Below are 21,691 nucleotides of genomic sequence, written 5' to 3' on the forward strand. Positions count from 1 at the left end.
CAATGAGCAAAAATCAGGCCGAGAGTTCGTGTGCAATACAGGCGAAATTGGATGCAATCTTGAGTAATTCTACCTCACAAGAAAGACCGGCAGCGGATCGCACGCAAGGCACCAGAGTTGACTTTGTGGAACCACAAAGGAACAAACGGCAATCGACACCGTTGCCCTTAACCCGGGATACGGTGAACATAGCACCAACAGCTGCTAAAACAATAGGAGATGATAGGAGAGATGGGAAATCAAGAAAAACATTCAAGAAGCCAAAAGAATTCAAAGACGACTCAGATGGATGCATTGACACGTGGGTGGAAGTGATGAGATTACATCTAGAGCAAGACAACTTGAACGATGAAAGACAAGCATGCACAGCCATACTCAGCAATTTACAAGGCACAGCATTAAAATGCGTGGTTGCGAAGAAAGAAGAAGAACGCGATACCGCGGACAAGATCTTCGAGATATTGCTGAATCGATTCGGGTCAGGCATGAAGGGTCACCAAGCGATGATGCGATTTGAAAAGAGAAGGCAGAGGGACGACGAGTCAATAGATCGGTTCCTAGATGATCTCGAGAGCTTGAGAAGAAGGAGTGACCCAGAGGAGTCGACAAACAGAAGAAACTTTAGCATTGCCTCGAAGTTCATTGATGGGGTAAAAAGTGACGACTTAAGGACAATGTTAGCAACATACTACACATTGTCGAAAGACAGCGCACCAACCCCAGAAGAAATGAGACAGAAATCAAGGGAATACATGCTGATGAAACCCAAGAAATACTCGTATTCAGAAAACAGGAACACGCAAGGGGGAAGTCAACCGCAGAGGTCGTCATGGTACAAACCTAGAGATGACATGGACAAGCGCAGATCATGCGCGAACTGCGGGTCGGCGGATCACCACGTGGCTGACTGCACAACATACAATCAAGGCATGAAGAGTCTAGGATATGCACCAGATGAGGAGGACATGAGCCAGATGGAGGAACACGAGTACTATAGTGGCTTAATCATCAAGATAGGCGCAAGATGCTTCTTCTGTAACCAGGAGGGGCACTTCCGAATGGATTGTCCCTTGTTCTGGGAAGGGGTCAAGGACCAGAGTCACCCTAAACATAAGTTGGCATTAGCGGCGGTGCAGAATCAGCGGAAGAGACAAAACGAATTTGAATCGAGGAACTTAGGAGCACCAAGCACGGAATTGCCGACGAAGACAGTGAAAGCTGTATCACATGTTAATGATGCCATAGAATCCGCGGCAGGGAACTCTCTAGAGATAAATTATGAGAAAGCGGCGACGGAAGCAATTGCCAAAGTGAAACAGGATCTGGCTGCGAAAGAAATAGAGCAACGACTAAAGCTGGAGATAGAAAGACAGAATTTTAACGAAGCATTAACCGGATCGAAACAAATACCAGAGGCTATACCAGGCTCAACAAAGACCGGGAATTGCAATACTGTGAAAATGGTGACAGGTAAACCTTTTGGCATATCGAAAATCGGGGCAAGGATAATGTCGATAATCACAGTGGGCGGCCACGAGGTAACCAGAAACTTGAGCGAGCCGAGCGACCAGACGATAATGCACATTGACGTGTATGCAGACTATTTGAGTGGTATAAGCCCACAAACGACTTCTAGAGCACTGAGAGCACTACTCATGAGAGGGGGCAGCAAGTCGGTACGTGTTGATAGCAGATATACTGAAGCTTACGGTCCACACGAGGTGATGCTAAATATAGATGGGATTAACATCTATACCAAGACGATGATAACATGTGACGAAGACCTAATTGGACAAATCTACGTAGGGAAAGAAGAATTGAAAGTGAGATCGATTGGACACTGCGCCATGCTTGAGGAAGATGCAATGCACATCGGGACGGAGGCAGATGTGACAGGGCACGTGCTGGATATAAGTGGCAAAAAGACTCAGTTGCGTGGGTTGCTTGACACGGGAGCAGTCTTGAGCGTTATACCAATCGAAACATGGGAGAAGATGGGCTTTGACAAAGGTGACTTGATAGACTCGAGAATACGGCTGTCAGCTGCAAACAAAGGGGCCCTACGGGTGCTGGGCAGGACGCCGATAATAGCCCTCAATTTGGGGGAACGTAACCTGTGGATGAGCTTTATCGTGGTAGAAAACCTAGATGAATCTGACCAATTCATTTTGGGCAGAGACTTCATCAGGAATTTCGACGTAACGATTGATTTAAATAACGCAATGTTCAGGATACGGAACCCGGATAGGACGTACGCAATCAAACCGGTAAATTTAATAATGGCAAATGAAAACAAAGCACCGGTATTCTTGAGTAGGAGGGTGAGGCTAAAAGCTAATGAAGCGGCAATCGTAAGTTTGAGGATGAAAAATTACAATGAACTAAGTGACAACAAGCAAGTGTGCATAGTTCCGAATCCTAATAGTCAAAGTGCTGCTGTTTTAGGAAGATCATTTTCGATAACGAAGAGCGGCCTCTGCGTCAGTGTCTTGTTGAATACCCTTGATATACCGATCACGATACAGAGAGGGAGGAAACTGGGATATGCTTTACCGGTTAAAACTCGATATGAAACAATTGAGAACTCAAAACAAAATGAAGTTGTTAATTGTCCCAATCACAGGGACAAAATTTGTATCTTGAGACGATTGCAGAAAATAAAAGATTCTTCAGGTCTTATTAAATCACTTAAGTCAGAAACGGATGATGGTCTTTCAAGCTGTTCGAACTTTCCAGAGCGACCCACACTAGATGAAATGCAAAATGAAAAACCGGTCCTGCCGGAGATTGAACATTTGAGGGGCAAACTGAAAGATGAACAGCTCGAAGCCATCAAGGACGTACTAGAGCGGAACGAGGAAGTTTTTTCGAGGCATAAGGCGGATATCGGGTGTTGTAATTTCGTTGAGCATGAAATAGAACTTGAGGAAAACGCGGTACCACACAGGGAGGGGGCGAGGCGCATGACCCCACACAAATCGGACGCGTGTAGAAAAGAGATCGAGACGTTACTAGAGTATGACATGATAGAACCATCCAAGTCACCGTGGGCGTGTGGAGTAGTGATGGCCAAAAAGAAAGGCGACCAGTTGAGGTTTTGTTGTGACTTTCGATACCTGAACTCCGTCACGGTGAAGGATGCCTATCCCATACCTAGGATTGATGAGAGCCTCTCGAAGTTAGGTGATGCAAAATTTTTTACGACTCTTGATTTAGGCTCGGCCTTTTGGCAAGTACCACTAAGGAAGCAGGACAGGGACAAGACAGGGTTTGCCTGCGAGTTGGGTCTGTTTCAATGGAAACGGATGCCGTTTGGACTTTGCAATGCCACAGCCACGTTTCAGCGGTTGATGGCACACGCGCTGATAGGCGTAACGAAGAAGTATGGCAACCTGGTAATGTGCTACGTGGATGACGTGGTAATAGCGACGCCGACACTGGAAGACCACATTGAGAGACTAGACGAAGTGTTTGCATGCATGAAGAGGTCGGGGCTAAAGTGTAAACCATCAAAGTGCGAGATACTCAAGGACTCAATAAAATACTTGGGCAGGATGGTAGACAAGCACGGCATCAGACCTGATACGGACGCCGTGGAAGCAGTCCTGACCTGTAAATCACCGAAGACAGAGCACCAGTTGATGAGCTTCCTGGGTTTCGCTAACTATTATAGAGAATTCATCAAAGGCTATGCAGACAAGGTATACCCAATGCAACAATTAATGAGACACAAGTGCAAGAAGTTCACATGGAACAACGCAGCAGAAGAGTCATTCCAGAGAATAAAGAAAGAGCTATGTGAGGCACCAGTACTGGGTATGCCGACTGAGAAAGGGATGTACGTGCTGGACACGGATGCGTCGGTAGTCGCGATTTCTGGGATTCTCCACCAAGAACAAGAATGGAATGGGAAGACAGTCTTGAGACCAATAGCGTACGGGAGCAAAGTCCTGAGTGACACGGAAATGAATTACGGAGCACCGAAAGCTGAGATGTTCGCGGTGGTTACCTTTGTCGAGAAATACAGGGCATACCTGGGCAGTGAGCCATTCAAGTTGCGAGTCGACAACAGAGCACTGAGCTGGCTGAAAACGTACTCAATGGACCAAAGTTACATTGGGAGGTGGATAGTTCGGCTGGACGGATACAACATGATAATTGAGCATAGAACGCGAGATAAACATCAGAATGCCGACAGCTTGAGTAAGAAGACGGAGTTCTATGAGAGACAAGAGCAAAGAGAAGCAGACAGACCTGAAATCAAAGATGGCTTCTCATTCATGGACAAGGAAACGTACGACAGTCTTCCACTCACGAGATGGCTGGACAAGTCAGGCAAACCGATAGAAGATCATCCTGAATTGCCTAAAGAGCCTCCAGAGAAGACCATCTTGAGGAAGAGCAAGAGGATTCCGATTGAGATTATACTCAAGTCGAAGATCGTGAAGGAGACGCTCAAGGCAAAAGGCTATGATCTTAACCAGGTGGAAGCAGGAACTGCACAGATAGATGATGACTTAATGAGGTTGCTCGAGAAACTATCAGATGATAAGCCCGTGATCCAGGAGAAGGGTCAAGAGAAACCGTAATTCACTATACTTCGGAGAAAAGAGGCAGTGAACGATACTGACTCATCAAGAGGAAGCGTCACTGACAGCAAAGATGTCGTGCGGTCACTAGTTGACAAAATCCCCGAAGACATTCTGGAGCAGACCAAGGTTAGGAAAAAGAAAGTGACGTTCAAGGAAGATACTGAACACCTGGGACTAGGTCAAGAGTCCGGGGAGTGTTCCAGGTTCACGGAAGAAGGAACCGGAGAAGGAAAATTGTCCGGGGAGCGTGAAGGGTGGGATGAAGACTCGGATGAGAGCAGCGAAAACCAAGACAGTCTGTGCATGATACTGGCGGAAGAGAAGACAAGGCACCACGACAGGGAGTTACAGACGGATCCATCTTCAGGAACATACAACATGGACATACAGGAGATGCGAGGTGGTGAGGAACTTGAGAAAATGGCGGTCGCAAGGAAACCATTCAGGGAACTATCATGCAACTCAAACATCAGAACGAATCTGGTGCCAGAAGATGATATGAAAATCGTGAAAAGGATGATATGCGTGAAACTGAGTGATGACATCCACAACCCTGGGGAGATGAATGGACAAATCATGGCGCTAAAGGAGCATGTCAAGGCGAGATATAGGCTGTCAGACCTAATAAGAGCCCAGAAGAATGACAAAATGACAAGTAACCTCTCCAAATGGATCCAGTCGGGGGTCAAGGAGAAGGGGGAACTTGAGGAAGACAGCTACAAGATCTTGAGCCAGTTCTACAAAGAAAAGAAAGACTTGCTTCATCACACAGCTGAGGGGGTGGTAGCGTGCAAGAGGAGAGATGAAGAAAAGATATTACACAAACACAATCTCATCATACTACCACAGTTGTACCAGACGGAGGTGCTTTTCAGATCGCACGACCAGATGGGCCACCAGGTGATAGACAAAGTACAACAAAGGATACTTCACAGGTTTGATTGGCCAGGAATGAGAAAAGCTTGCGAGAGATGGGTGAATGCCTGCCTGGCATGTCTCCAGGTAAAAGACCCAAGGAAGATGAAGTTTCCACTCAAGTCCGTTGAGAGCTCGGAGTTCAATGAAGTGGTGCAGATAGACCATCAAAAAATCTGCATGACAGAGTCGGGATACAACCAGATACTGGTTATAATAGATCACTTCACAAAGTTGGCGGAAGCGGTTCCGTGCCAGACAGCCTCGGCCGAAGAGACATGTGATCATCTGATAACGCATTGGATATCGCGGTATGGTTGTCCAATGACTTTCCAGTCGGACAACGGCAAAGCTTTTGTGGGGGACTTGACAAAAGAATTGATGAAGAGATCGCACATTGCTCAAGCACACTCGACGACCTATCATCCGCAGACCAATGGGTTGGTAGAGAGACAAAACAGGACACTGGTCAACATGTTAGGGGTGTACTGCTCAAGATACATGACGGACTGGGACAAATACCTGCCACAGGTAGTAGGAGCCTACAACAGTACACAGCACTCAACTACGGGCATCAGTCCTTTCATGATGTTGACGGGCAGGGAGAGAGCAATGCCTCTGACATTCTTTTACCCGGAATACGAAGGGAAAAGGACGTCGCCTCAGGCATACGTGAAAGAAGCGATCAAAAGACAACAGGAGTTGAACGAGCTATGCAGGAGGAACACGGCGCAAGCGCAAATGAGGCAACGCAGGAAATACGATGAAAAAATATTACGAGCAAAGCCATATGAAGTGGGCCAATACGTGTGGGTCTTCCAAAATGTCATACCGCCCAAGGGAACAAAGAAACTACTCAAGAAGTGGAGGGGACCATTCATGATAACGGAGGTTCATCAACAAGGACGGTTCTATCGCTTGAGTACTGGGCGAGCGGCACATTATGAAAATCTGAAGCCTCACGTCCCGTCCCCAGAGGATTGGTGCATACCGAAGGACATGGAGGGTCTTGAGTACCTGGTGGTAGAGCCAGCGTGTGAAGTGAATGAGAAAGGTACTCGAGAGAAAAATGATGGTAATGAGAACTTGAGTTTGGACGACAATGAAAAGATAGGAGTGGGGTCTGATGCAGGATCATTTGTAGAAGAAGACTGGAACGACCCGGAGCAAGACGAGGTGCCGAAGTGGATGGAGCCGGATCGACCAACACCACCGGAAACCAGGACTGGCAATCGTAAACGCACCGGCATGAGGTACAACAGGTACGGGGATGACTTCTTGATCGATAAGATACAGCCAGACAATTTGGGCGAGGAATTACTGAAGGCAGGCGAACTGGAAGCCGGAGAGGAATGGCAGGTCATTGACGATGGTGGTCATTATCCGCAGGATGATTAATCGACGCCAGAAGTAGAAACGGATCTCGAACAGAGTGAGATAGAGAGGAGGGACAACACGAACTTGAGGATTCTAGAGTGGATGCGTGATGTCAAAGACGAGAGCCGCGAAGGACAAAGCATTCAGCAAGTCGATGTATCAGCAGCAAATTACATGAAGACAGAGGACCCTCTTTTCGGATGGACGGCAACAGACAGGCCACTGGACATTCCTCAGGACAATTCAGACCCGACAACATCGACGGGGACGACGATAAATATTTTTGTCCGGGGAGTGGGGGTAGGACTTACCCACACCGAAAATTTGATGATAAAAAAGCTCAAGGAAGTGAGAGAAACGAGCGAATTGGAACTGGAGGAAGAAGAGCCAGAGCCTACTATAGGTCGGAATTTCAAAACAAAATTCGAAATACCCAATGAATACTCGGAGAACATCATGATAACAGATAGCGACTTCATCCTGTCAAACAGGACCAGCGCGATCTGCATCACGGCGGACATGAGTTTCAAATCAAGATTGGAAGCTGACTTCAAAAGAGAGTACCAGAATGTAGAGTTTCTGTTCAGACAGAGACCAGGACTGGGAGGGATGGCAGCGCTTCCACCGTCAGTGGCACAAGTCCCGGGCAATTATCTGTGCTTCCTAGTAACGAGGGTCAATGACAGGAACACAATCGATCCCGAACACGTGATATTGGCACTAACAAGATTACGAGACTTCATGATTGAAAGAGGGATAACAGAAGTCTCAATGCCGGTGTATGACCCAAACAGGGGCAAACTGAGCCCGAGGGAATTGTACGCTATCCTACATGTGGTCTTTGCAGAAACTGAGATAACGGTGTATCTTCATAAGAAGTACTACTTGAGCATCGCCTGAGTCGGGTACATGGGGGTATCGAGTCGGGTGTGAGGGAGGAGTCTTGAGTTAGGTACTGGGGTGCGGCGCAGGTAAAGGGATCTTAAAGATATGATTGGCATGACAATTGAATTTTAAAAAAGAGTTAACGGTGCTAAAACATAAAATGAATCTGCATGCTTTTAAGGGAATTCCAATTGAATTGTTTTAAGTGATACGAAAATGATAAGATTTTAACCATACTGGTAAAAGGGGGGTCTCTAGGTTAGGAACATGACATGTCAAGTTTCAATATGCTTTCTGTTTTCAGATCAAGTTTGAAAAACAAAGTTGAAAATCCAACTATACTCAAGCGAGAAACAGAGAGAGAAACCTTGATTGAACTCGCGATAATCGGCACTTACGGCAAGTATTTGCAAGGGAACATTTCGAGAGAATTCTTGAGTTGGGTAATACTTGAGTCGGTAAGGTAATTCTTGAGCTGGTAAGGTAATTCTTGAGCTGGTTAACACATACCTGTATACATCCCGAAGTCACGAAGAATGGCAGACCGATTATGGAAATCCGTGCCCGCGGCCCTGAAGAAGCCCACTCTTGATGAGCTGTACAGACGCCTGAGGGACTTGGACTACACCCAAATAGACGAGAGAATGGCGGTGATGCTGAATGCCATCCTCCAGTTGGAGGACCAGGGTGAGTGCAGGGAGTCTGCAACGGAGGCTGTCTTGATGATCGGCTACACCACCGAGGGAATATCGAACCAAGAACAGACCAGATGGTTGTCTTGGAATGTGGATGGAGGGGTAAGGGGTTTTGACTTGGCAAGGAATCCTGGCCTGAATAACAATACCGAATATGGCGCAGGGGAATTCCCACTACCGACTAGGCCAACAGTAAGATCCACAAGCCAGAGCTCGAGTAGGGTGCCATCGATGTCACGAACGCAACAGACGACCGAGGCATATCCGGATCTAGGTGTTCTAAAGAAAGAGCTCGAGAAGACGCAGAAGGAAAGGAATAAGGCGAACCTCGATCGGGATCAGGCAAAGCTGGATCGGGAGAAGGTTCAGCTGGAAAGGGACCAGGCGGTCAACGAGCGAGACCAGGCTCTGAGGTTGCTTGAGATGCAAAAAGCTGAACATCAACAGGAGTTAAGGGTGCGGGAGAACGCCGCAAATCGTGATCAACTGAGGTCGGAATTGGACAGAATAGAACAACGACAACGCGAGCTTGATGCACAGAAGGGAGCCAGGCCGAAGGAGCGAGTGGTCACCAGCTCGAGGCCAGAGTCACGTATGGAGGTGGATGAAGCCCCCAGAGCAAGAGCACGGTTCAACCTTGACCGCGAGGCCCGAGAACACATGAGTGAAGGGTTGGAAGTTTGGATACCGAATGACGCAACGTCTTCCTTGCGTAGCCTAGAGACGCAACCCATACGCCCACTGATGGATGTGGAGCTGCCGGGATATACCCCAACCTCGACCTCGAGTGACAGTCAGGTGAGCGGCGGCTCATCGCGTCTGAGAGAACTGGGCGAGAGATTGCGACAAAAGAGTCGTGAGAGTTCGGCAAGACCGGAGCTTCCCCCGACGTGGAGGGAACAGCCGGTTAGGAGTGTCGTGATCTCGAGTTATAAGAAGAATACAGAGGGGAGGTACCACAGGCACAATCGGCTGGACTGGAGTGCGGAGCAGAAAGCTAGGAGAGACTGCTTTCATGATGCGGCCTGGGTGCAGTACTTGGCGCCACCCCGGGTACCAGAAGGTGCGGTTCACCTAATCGTAGGGGACAGCCTGGTGCGGGTGTTGACCCGGATCCGATCGCACTGGCAGACGGGAATCTTGAGTTTCGCTGGAGCTGCCACGCCACAGATGTTGGCAACGCTTGACATGCTGGGGATGACCAAAGTATACACGGTGACCCTGATGGTCGGGACCAACGATGTATCAAGGGGTGAAGCGAGGAAAATAACAAGGCTGCACGATAAGGTGAGCTGCCTTCTTGAGGAACTGAGGATTCAGATGGACCCAACCTGTTGACGATATGTACTGTCCCCTACAACATGATGTTTGATCAGCACGCCTTGGAGATGAACGAGAAGGTGCGGAACCTAAACAAGGTGATAAGAGACATCCACCGGAAGAGTGTGCTCCCTGTCAGACTGTTGGACGTGGCAGAGCGCATGGAGAAAGAGGGATTCCCTGAAGACACCTCCAGTGATGGAATCCATTTTGATAGACCGAGGGGAGCAGAGTGGCTAAACGACGTCTTCCAAGAACACATAAACGCGCTGGAGGCGGATCTGCTAGAGACAGCCCAATTCACATTAGGACCACCTCCGAACCCACCATTCCTTGCCTCAAGGGCCTTGTCTGGTCGCTTGGGACCGAGAGTTGACACTAGAGACAGTTCAAGGAGCAGCCAGACCAGATTGCAGAGTGCCACGCCAATGGAGTCTGAGGAGGTGACGTCATCAACACCTCCAGGCTCGGCGATATCCTCAGTGGTAGTGGCAGAGAGCAAACGGGAAAAGAAGTCTATGGAGACCGCTCGCTTGAGATATCCTGAGAAGGTGAAAGAACTGGATCTAGAGAGTTTGGAATGCAGGCGAGAATTGGCGGAAACCCTGGGGATCGAACGAGTGTCACACGAGGATTTGAATAGGCATCATTGCGTGGACTGGTTGAAAGCTCATGAGGCGCACTTCTCGAGAGCGAAGTTGATGGAGACCACAGACCTGACTGGAATTCCCACAAAAGTGATCATGGGACCCATTAACTACAGACCTCTCAAGCTGCTGGGGAGTCCTGGACTTATAGCAGAACCTCCCAAGCACCGAACTAGCATCGCCAGGATCAGGTTGGCAACCCCGGCACAGTTAAAGGTGGTAGACAAGCTACTCAATCCGGGAGGAACGGGATTGCCAGATGCCGCTTACGAAGGCTCGAAATTGGCGGAAGATCCCAGGTACGGGAAGCCCTGTGGGAGTACCCAGCTGGCCAAAACCCTGGCAGTTTATGATAGAGCAGATCCAGCTGCTGCGAGAGTAGTCATTGTGGCGGGATCAGACTTCGAAGGAACGTCTCCCAAGTTGTTCTGGCCGGAGACTTTGATATACTCTTTGCCAGGAGCTGAATTAAATCAGATGTTAACTCTGGTGGTGGCAATAAAGTCGGAGATGCCCTGTGAACCTGAGCTGCTATTGTTTGCAGGAATGAATGATCACCTGCACGCGATGGGACTTCTTGAGCAACTAAAGGGCGATGAAATTCCGACATCGAGGAAGATATGGGAAGCCATTCAAGCGTTGTTTGCGGCGATGAATGAAGTGCAAGAGAATGTTGTCTCGAGATTCGGGTCCAAGACGAAGGTGGTGTTTACCACATCCCCTGGATACGCGAATATGCCACCCGCCCTACAGTTCGTGTACGCGGTCATGATCCTGCTAGCAGAAGGGAATGAATGGCGGATTCTAATGGCAGCTCCCAATCGGGAGTTGGAGCCATCAAACCTGAGGCTTCGCAAGTCAGAATTGGCGGCGGCATGGGTGGACATATCTCATGCACTGAGGGGCTTTTATGGACTAGCCGACATCCTGATCGTATTAGACGAGGTGCTCTTGCTAGAGATATCGAACTTTGCCAGGCAACTCAAGTTCAGCCCAGTCATCGGGGACGATCACCCGGCGATAAGCAAATTAACGGCCAGCTTGTGGTTTCGGAGTATGGATGTGAAGATCACAAACTCCACCAGCAGGTCTAGAGGTCCCAGTAACGAGAGAAGAAATGTGGCCGAGACGGAAAAGCAATTAGAATCGATGAAATATCGTTTGACTCAAGAGAATGGCTGGTGGCCATTTTTGACACCAAGGCTGGAGAACGCCACGAATAAGACAAGGGAGGAAGCACCACCCCTCGTGAAACAAGTCTGGAGTTTTCTGGAGAAACAACTGGAGCTGGCCGAAACAAGAGACATGACGGTGGCTAGATTTGTCTCGGCCGCCAATGAAGTGACGATTGGAGGGTTCTGGAGAGAGCACGCCAAAGGCGAATTAAAGACTAGGAGGGATTACGAGATTCTCAAGTTCTTGAGTCCTTGCTGGGAGAAGGAATTCTTGGCAGGAATATTCGGTACCACGGCGACTATCTTTGGAGCCTTCGTGCAGGAGATACTGGGCATGCCCATCAGCCTGCTCTTGGCCCTGTATTTGGTCTACCCCAGATACTTGTTCAATATGGGCCCAGCATACATGTTTAGTCGGGGAGTGGAGACACTTCGAGTTGATGGGTACCTGGCACTAGTACTCTTGACCCATGGGGAATTGGTGTCGTTTCATCGATTAATGGAACATGGAGAGCCTCTGTCTATGGGGAGAGTCCACACGAGCATTGAAACCAGCTCCTACAAGTGTGCCGCAGGGTTGAAGACGTTGCTAGTACAATACCTCATGATGCAAAATCGGCACATGACGGTTGAAGATGAGAATCCAGTTTCGAGAGAAGAATGGAAGAAGACGAACAGAGGGATGCCTCTGCTGACGGACCTATGCCTGGCAATGAGGTCGGACCCAATGGGGATAATCCGGGGCCTAGAGGAGGTGGTGACCTGCATTTATGGTCCAGCAGTGACGTACGCGTTCCCAGACCCCCTGGTGACAACGTATCGTCACTCTGTAACGCACTTGAGTCTTATCAGTATACTGGATGGGACGGCGTTAAATTGGTGTCAGCAGGAGGTGCTCAGAGGGCGAATGAGCAACACGGTACTCTTTGGAAAGGTGAAAGATGCCGAGCTAATAGTGTACAACTTCAGGGGGCAAATGCAATGTAGAATGGGAGGCAAGCGAGAGGGTCCCATCGAAATGTATCCCAAATTCTGGAACTTGAACCCATTGACGGCGGACGGACGAGAAATCTTGAGAATTCCTGCCTGGAAGGAGTGCTTCGCACTGGTGAAGAGGGAGCTGGAGACCATAATGGAGAAAGAAATCCTCCCAGCCACCATGCCTGAGTTCCCAATAGTCAGGAGGATGACCTTAGGAATGAACAGTCCCTTGGTAGTTCCCTCCATAATGGCGAGGATGACGACGGAGGAAATGCAGAAGGATTTCACTGATGGCTGGGACCCCCTATTCATCGGCTACACGGCGGCGGTCTACTTCCATACCAGCGAGACGAAGGTAAATTCGTGGACGACGCAAGCGAAAAAGAGTAGAGGTTCACAGCCCCCCGGATATGAGGTGCGGAAGGTCTTGAGAACTCTAGAGAAGGAGGGACTTGAGAACATGCTACCCATATGGGATGATGGCAGGATGATCGTGATGGAGGGGCACGTCGCATTGGTGGACGATATGAAATTTGCTACGAGAAAATATAAGGCACCCTACGGCTTGGAACAGGTGGAAATGAGACAGGAGGGAACAGAACTAGATGCAGCAGGTCAACTGCATGTAGCACTGACGGAATACAAAAAGCTGGATCCTACGACGCCATCACCACTGTCAGTGGACACGCCTGGAGACAAGAGGAGTGGACCCGTCGAGGACCGATTTAAGAAAATTCTCGAGAGAAGGAGACATGAGTCAGAAGAAGAGAGTATGGATGAAACTCTCAGTGAAGCCGGTGAAGACATGGAAGTGGGGAATACGCCTGAACCAGGGCCATCAGGGGAGGAGCTCACCACTCAAGAGCTGTTGAAAGACTTGAGCGAGGAGAATTGGGCAGATACTGCCACACCATCACTGATTCCGTCCCCCCGGAAGAATCTGGAATTGCCATTGACAAGTGAGACCTTCAATATGGGGATGATACTCTTGAGCTCGGAGGAAAGGGAAAAGAACACTTTCGAAGGGAACAGGGACATATTCCTGGGATCACTGAAGGACGATGCTTGGCAGGAGTTCTTGGAAGAATTCAATCAAGAAGTGGGCAGCGAGACGACGCTGGACAAATTCAAGGAGGAACTGTGGGACACAGTCGTAAGATTTGGAGAACCGCTTCTGATAGGAACGGGCCTGGATGAGAAGGCGAGAAAAGAGCTACTGAGCAAGCTGGTAGAGCTGAGGAATTCACGATCGAAGACTAGAGAAGAAAAATGTGAGGACAGCTCTACTCGGAGACAAAAAACTGTAGATAAAATGGTTGATGATATAAAAAGGGATAAGGTTGGGACTAGTAATATGATTAAAAGTACTAATATCCTTAAGGCTCGAGCAGGGGGGAGGCAAGAGTTGGAAGGAGTGGATGGGGAGGTCGAATCAGTGATGGTAGCCACAACACCCTCAAGTAGAGATGTGAAGACTCGCAAGAGGAAGAGAGAAGTGGAAGGATTGGGTAGTCCTTCAGTGGATGCTGTTTCGGAAGGAAACTTGAGAGAGACGGCGCCCATGGTTTTGGCTCGATGCAAGACGGCGGCATACAAGAGCAGCTCGGAGCTCAGAAGACCACTTGAAGTAGAGAGGGAAATAGAGGTTTCCACCAGTTCGACATCGGAGGAAGACTTCAAGCCTCAGAAGATAAACGTGAAGAGAGGTTCAACGAACGGACAGACATGGGAAGTAGATGTCGGCAAAGAATGGATCTCGAAGGCACACCAGGCCACGGGCAAGCGAGTGACAAGTGATCCATTGGAAAGGAACAAGACGAGGAACACCTCCCGGACGTGGTGGGTGGCCCTTGAAACATTGAAAGAAATGGAGGACTGCTGGAAGAAGTTGGACAGTGGAGTAGCTCGCAAGCGACGCAATTGGGCCACCCAGCAAAAGGCCGAGGTTAATAGAATAGAAATGGCAAATCATCTGAAGAGGTCCTGGCAGAGTTTGTTGAAGGATCATTTTGAAGAAGCAATGAGGACACCCTCATCAGCACCACCATTAATGGCGAATCCCTTCGTTAGAACTGCAGGACAATTAATGTTCACCTGGAGTCTGGTGGGGATAGAGTTGGAAACACTGACCTCGTATGACAGGCTGAAGTTGGGAAGCAAGAAGCTAGATGTGTATCAGGCACTGATGCAACACGTAGCCAGGGACAACTCAGGCTTGAGCCAGGCCAGAAGAAAGGATGCCACGTGTTTCTTGAGATGGATAATGTCGATGATGTCTGATAGCACCATCCTGGCATGCCAACAGAGAGCAAGCGTAAGCAAAACCATGGAAAAAAGAGTCTCAACGGTCATCTTGAACGTGTATCAGAGCACAAGAATAGAAAAGGAAGAGGGTTCCAGACTATCCCTAGAGAACCATAGGAAGCTAGACGAGGTACGGAGGTTTTATAATAAGAAGTTCGAAGAAGAACATGATGTTCACCGTAACCTGGCCTCGTCAGAGCAGTACTCGAGAATCAGCGAGAAGGGGGAATACCAATATGTGTCTGGAGTGATGGGAATGGCCTACAACCCCTTCTTAGACTCGGAAGCTGGAGGCGCCCACAGGAACCATGAGGTAGCGGAGCTACTGAAGTTTTGGACAGAAAGAATAATGGAAATAGACGCGGTGGAAAAAGAGGGGCCGAGCCTGGGCCTGATTCTTGAGAAAACACCAGAGGTGGTGAGCATACCGCGTTCAAACAAGAGAGTTGAAGTGAACATGGGCGATAGAAATGGCTTGTTAACCACGAACTTGGGAGTGGTATGGAAGCTATTAAGACCCTCCTGGTGTCCACATCTCCACGCGAGTCTGATCGAGGAAACCACCGAGCGAGTGAGGTTAGCACCAACGGAAGATGAAGATCTGGCAAAGTTGAGTGTGCTGCATAAGCTAATTTCACCTCAGATGCAAGAGCCAAGCGAAAAGACTAGTAATCCCGGGTCAGCAAAGAAATTGGAGCCGGGTAGCTGTCTGGATTCGACGTGTGGAAACGGAGAGCACACCTGCGATGGACGGTCATGCGTTAGAATACTGTCATTTCAAAAAGAAGACCTGGTCACTTGGTTCGAAGACATAACAGAAAGTGAGAAAAGTGAAGTGCAAATAGTAGCGGAGTGTTACGCGAGAACCACGGTGAATATAGCGACAGCTCTCGGATTCTTCTCGAGAATGTGTAGTCTGCAGTCACTGGAAAGACTAGAATCTGAACATCATTTAGTGACGGCGTTGAGCGTAGAATCATGGCCCGGGGTGTTGCAGGTGACTCAAAAACACATCCGGAGCTGGAAGGTTGGTCTCGAGGCGGAAATGGGATTTCCCATGAGCGAAGCTTATGGCTTGCCATTGAACGCGAAATCGCTGATAGGGTCAATGATGGCCAACTTGTGCGGAGGTCACTACCCACTGCACATGGTGATGGTGGAAGCATCCAGCCAGAGAGTACTGGTGGACAAGGCCTTCTCAGTGCCCAAGTGCGTGAGGTTGGCTCGGATATCGCATCACTCGCACAAGTTGTTGAGAAAAATCAGAGGGACAGTACCAAAAGAATTGAGAGATGACTTGAGTGAAATCTGGGGAGAAGAACTTTTGAAGTTGGAGAGAGAGAACACAAGCAATCACGAGAGACAAAACGTGATCGGAAAACCTGTGGGAAGTGCTCCAAACCTGGAAGATAACGACACGATGCATGAGAAAATGATGGAGCTTGAGCCTCTCTTGGAAGCCTCGGGGGAGCGTAACCTCAGGAGCATTGAAATCACCCATGGAGAATGCCCATGCCACTGTTTAGCGCAAACGGTGTGGTATCCAGATCACAAGAACCTTTGCCTGGTGTGGGATATGGAAGAAATCCGGTCGATCGGACTACCGGATCACCGACAGAAGGTGACGATCTTGGTAGTGAGTACGATCTTGGCTCTGAGATGGATAGAAGAGAATATAACGAAGTATCGGGAAGCGGGGACGCCAACGGCAGAGTCAATATACGCGATAGACTACAGTAGGAGACTCGAGTTGTTTGAGACTGCGTGCAAGGTATTCGCCATACCAACGGAAGTCAGACATGTCTGGAGCCGTTTGAAGTACTTTCCATGGTTTCGGGCGACGCTGACGTCCTGGTTGTACATGACAACGAAAGATCACATGAGAAAACATCGAAAGGAGTATCGACAGTTCCAGGCCGAGATTGGGTCGGAAGCTTTCAAGAGACCCCTGTCAACCCATCGTAATGCAATCACGACAGGATGGAAGAGAGTGGGTAAAATGTCTAGAGACAATACCAAGGCGAGGGAATCGATACTAGAGGAGGACCTGGCGAAGAACGTGAGCTTGAGCCTGCACAACTCCTTTTGTTTGAACCGGGAATCTAGGGTGAAGGCACTACCCAACCAAGCAAAGAGGTTGCAAGAGCAAAGAGAATGGATGCGATCCTACGAGCAGCTGAAGGCTTGGGAGGAGATTGTGATTAGCTCCGATGATGAAGAGGAACTGTTGAGACAGTTTGCCGTATCTAGTACTTCAGGGTGCAGTACCTCCAAGGCGAAGAGTGCGAGATGAGCAGGTGGCTCGAATGGATCTTGAGTCTTGAGAGGGAAAGGGGGGCTTGAGCGTGGATCCGGGTGAAACTTGGATTCACGAAAAAGAAGTTTTAACAAAGCAAATATTGTTATTAATATACTATATTTATTATATAAATCAAAATGCTGCATGACAATTTCCTGATTGAATGGGACAAAAGAAATTTTAAATGATTGGCTTGGAAAGCAAGAATTCAAGGGTGCAGGTGTGTGCAGATTTTGATTGCTGTTTAGCGATAGTGTGAAAATTTTACATGGCTGTGAATTTTGGGGTGTAGATAAGTTTAAGTCTGCTGCAAACTTCTGTAAATGACCACTGGCACTGTATCTTGAGTAACACTCGGTTTTCTGGGACTCACTGGCAGAAGACAGCACGCGATGAGGACATCGATCTCGAGTCCGGGGAGTATGTGCCAGTCGGTCATATTCGGAAGTTTGACCTTGAGAGAAGCAAAAAACACTTGATTTTGGAGTGAAATTTAGTTTTTCAAAATTTCGAATGGAACCTGTCATGCACGATTTTCTCGCGATAACTGAAAATCAGAAAAGAGAAGTCAGAACGTTCGAGTGAAAAACGCGGGAAAGTTGCAAGAGAAATCGGTAGGAAATTGCTATTCGCAATTTCCATCATAGTGAACAAGAGTAGAGCTGTCCCATCTGAAATAGAGGACAGAGTATTCCCGAGAGAACAATTATTTGAGCTGGACCAGAGTGAACCTTCGACGGAAAGGTGGACAACTTGAGTGTCCCAATGGTTCACGAGAAACTATATCCTAGAGTTAAGACTTGTCCTTGTTATTGAAACTGATAAACATTAAAACTCATTTAGTTACATTATTTAATTCTTGAGTTAATTACCGACTGAAGTACTTCCCCTTCTTGAGTGTGCTACAATGTGAGTACCAATTTAAATTTCTAGAGTGTGTTTTATGATCATTATGTTGAGGTAAGGCGAGTTTTAGGTTGATCCATCTGAAATGGATCAAAGTTCCACTGTCTAATAAAAAGTAACTTAACGGATTGTTCCAACCCGGTTTTTAACGGCGTTCATGTATTTTGGGTATCTAGAGACCTAAGTATGGGGACGTTTCTAATTCTAGAGTGGGGGGATATTTTAGTAGTAGCCTTTAAGCTGTAACGGGTCGTAGTCTCATGTCACAAGCGAACCGAATTGGCTCCGACTGATTTGAGGTACAAAAACACAAGAGATAGTGTCCCTGACTCTTGAGCCAATGGTTATAGGGCCTATTTTTCTTAAGCCTCATGTGTGACTGCAGTAGACGAACGTTACATAGTGTTTTTATGGCGCTCCTGGGTGTTTACGACATCAAGACTACGGAGTCGAACCCACTTGAGACAGCTTCGGGCTGAATGCCCATTCTAGAGTACCGGCGGTAGACGAATGTTACAGCTCATGGCTGGCTCTCAGTATTCCCAGACCACGAGGTCACTCCTAAAAACATGGCTACTACTTATTTTTTATATTACGATTGTTTTTGTTCAGTAGATAAAAATCATCGTTCCCATTGGAGAAGGATCAACCCTTTCCCTCAAATCTGAAAATTTGGTATTAATTAAATTCAACTCAAGACATTCCGGGAAGCTAAAAGTTGTTAAAATAACGAGTTACAGTTCTCTCCCGAGTCCCTTCCGGACGAAGAGCTGTCTTGTCTCTTTTCGGAAAGCTGGTCACGACGTTCCAACACCCTTCCTGGTTCTCGGGATTCGCTTTGTAACGATTTTAGCGGAACAATCGTTACAACTCGGAATGGTTTTCTGTCAATACTTGCAATCACAATCTATATTTGTTGCTATACTCTCGTTCGACTTATCTGTCTTCACGACTGTGTTGTTGTGTGTTCTCGCAGTTTTCCGTTGTCGCGAAAAGTAAAATTGCTACCTGACTTTCACGCCCAAATCGAAAATTTAAAAAAATAACATGTCACAACAAATTGACCCTTCCCAATTCGTCAAACTGAACGATTAATACCGTTAATGCGCTAAAACTGCCAATTTTCTCGTTCAGCTGCTATAATAAAAATTCGAATTCGAACTGAATTTTGATACATTCTGGTCGAATGTCACATTGCAATTTCTTTTAAATTGAATATTTTACGTGGAAATTGTTGGTTTCAGTAGTTTAATTTAGCGCGGTATCTGTGAAATAAGGGTTTGTATTGGTCGCTATTTCGACAATCGTAAGTTTTATTTGGTAGATGTTTTTTTGTAGATTTTGATGTTCTGAAAACAATTATACTGTCACTGGAAGCCATTTTAAAGTAAAGTGTGCATGCCCAAAAAATTTCCGCAACAGAACTCAAAGGCGGTTGAGGCCAATGCCCGCAAAAGCGCTGCAAAAGATGCGAAGCTAGCAGCCGAAGAGACGGCCAAGAAAGATGCACAGTGGGCCGACGATGACAAGCACGTAAAAAAGAAGGAAGAAAGGAAAGTATGTATTTATAAATAAATTTGAGTTGATTTTTTTTTCAGCGGCTGAAGTTTTGAGTGGAAATGATTTGATATCCGTTTTTGTTTCGACTTCTGAAAATGGGGAGAAACTGTGTCTTATTGTGTTAAAGTTGTTTTCCACGCAAAATCAGATTCACCAATAATTGTGAGAATGGGCTGACTGAATATCAAATTAAGGTCCTGTCATCACTTAATCGGTTGAAATCAAGAAATGGTTCAAAAGCTTTCCAAAATTCGGTTTGAGTTTTTTGCTTTGTCTAATTTCGAGCTATTTGTGGCTATTAATAAAAGCTTTTGAGACATAAAAATGGTTTTGTAAATTCAATGTGTCAGTGCATCCTGCGAGATTTACTCGATGATCTTTTGCACAAACTAAAGAAACTGACAAAACGCAAAGAAATATATAGAAGCTGCTCTGAATGTTTCTTTTATTTAAATTGGGTGCTCACATCCAAATGCCTAAAGTATCTTCCAAGGATCTTGAAGGCTGGTATTGAATAATTTCTGAAAGCTTTCATTTCCTCGATAGACTTTAAAATTTTTTGGTAAAGCTGACTGGTCGGAAAATGATGTGCTAATTTGGTTCTACAAATTATTTGGAAATGAAATTTCTTGAAAATTAATCATTTTCGTTTTGAGAAATAGTTCCCAACAAAGTTTTTGTTGTTGTAATATGTTGTAGTCATCAGTGATGTTTTGCATTTTTTTGCACATTCATCAGTCGACTATTCTCAAGCGAAATGTGATTATTTCTGGTTTAAGCTGGCAAAAGAGCAGAAGAAGAACGAGAAACAAGAAAAGAAGCAAGAGATATCAAAGCTACTTGAATATGAAGAAGCAAGTGTCGGGGGGAAGTCATCTGCTTCGGCGGCTTCCGCGCCAAGAATGACGAGACATGAAATAATGGTAGCACAGCAGCAAGAAAGTGCAAAAGATGGTAATAGTACACAAGGATACAAGGGCGAGGATGAAGATGATGATCGAGATTTGATGCGAAACATGAACAGAGAGATCGGAATCAACGATAGTGGGGCACGAAATGTGGATGAGGCTCTGGCACAGCTTGCGTAAGTATGGTTCGAATTCTTGTTGTTCCGAGCCTTTAGTTGGAAGTAGCCTAATATCCACATGTTTTCTTATGTAATCAGTAACCACGAAGAAACATCGGGCGAATCATATTCTTTTCTGCATTGAGTTGCCTCCGGCGGCAATTCGAACCTTGCACAGATGCCAATCAAGGTGCTTCAAAAGAAGCTTATGGTGTTATATGTAGAGAGAGTACTTTATTCATAATTTTGTTTTCGCTTTTTAAACGATATTATATTGCATTGTGGATCAAATTTGCTATTTTAAAGACTTCGATATTTTTGTTAGCACCCCACCAAAGCTAAAAAAAAATGTTAATTAATTGTGGTAAAAACTGTAAAAAAAAATTGTTTGAATGTTTTTTTATTGCCATAGTTTTGAGCACTTTAATTTTAACGTCCGATTTTTGCTTTCTCAATATGCACTTAACTTGCCTTTATGGTGTTCTTCAAAAGATATGATTAACGTTGTAACTTATAGGCAAAGGAGTTTTTGTATGCATTCAATGGCTGCAGTGGTTTCTTAGTCGGTGTTGGAGCAAACAAAGCATGTTTTAAATGATAAGATAATTTGTTCACATGTAAAAACCCATGTTAATTTTCCCATAATTTATTCATTTCATTTACCCGCAATTTGTAGTAACTAGATCATCATTAATTCAATTTCATACGAAACAGACGCTTTCCAGCAATCGCGAAGTTTTCCTTTTGGTCCGCCTCAACATCTACGGAAACTAAGCACACTGGTTGAGCCTAATTTAGAAAGTCAAACTCCATCAGCTATTTAGACGCTTAAACGAGCTCAAGGAAGTTGTCCGAGAGTTCTGAAACGACAAATTTCTTAAGTCAGCGACCTGCTAATATTGCTTTGTTTGAAAATAATAACTTTCATCTTCTCCGAGGTTTTAATTTTTTTCATGACAACAGTTTTTT

At 46.6% G+C, this 21,691-nt stretch overlaps 2 protein-coding genes across 2 annotated transcripts in view; both read left to right on the forward strand.

Moving 5' to 3' along the window:
* The window catches only part of LOC134842524 (coiled-coil domain-containing protein 124-like), an 83,183-nt gene that overhangs the window by 57,628 nt on the left and 3,864 nt on the right, over positions 1-21,691 (forward strand). The window contains exons 2-3 of the mRNA XM_063858906.1: positions 19,432-19,653; positions 20,436-20,740. Of these exons, the coding sequence (XP_063714976.1) occupies positions 19,495-19,653; positions 20,436-20,740 (464 nt within the window). The 5' untranslated portion in view covers positions 19,432-19,494. The remainder of the gene's footprint in view (positions 1-19,431; positions 19,654-20,435; positions 20,741-21,691) is intronic.
* LOC134842522 (SRSF protein kinase 3-like) overlaps positions 2,676-21,691 on the forward strand; it is a 261,300-nt gene continuing 242,284 nt past the window's right edge. Inside the window, exon 1 of the mRNA XM_063858904.1 lies at positions 2,676-2,685. The gene's annotated coding sequence lies outside the window, so the exon portion shown is untranslated. The remainder of the gene's footprint in view (positions 2,686-21,691) is intronic.

The sequence above is a fragment of the Symsagittifera roscoffensis genome, chromosome 3 (assembly GCF_963678635.1).
Source record: "Symsagittifera roscoffensis chromosome 3, txSymRosc1.1, whole genome shotgun sequence".
NCBI classification, from domain to species: domain Eukaryota; kingdom Metazoa; phylum Xenacoelomorpha; order Acoela; family Convolutidae; genus Symsagittifera; species Symsagittifera roscoffensis.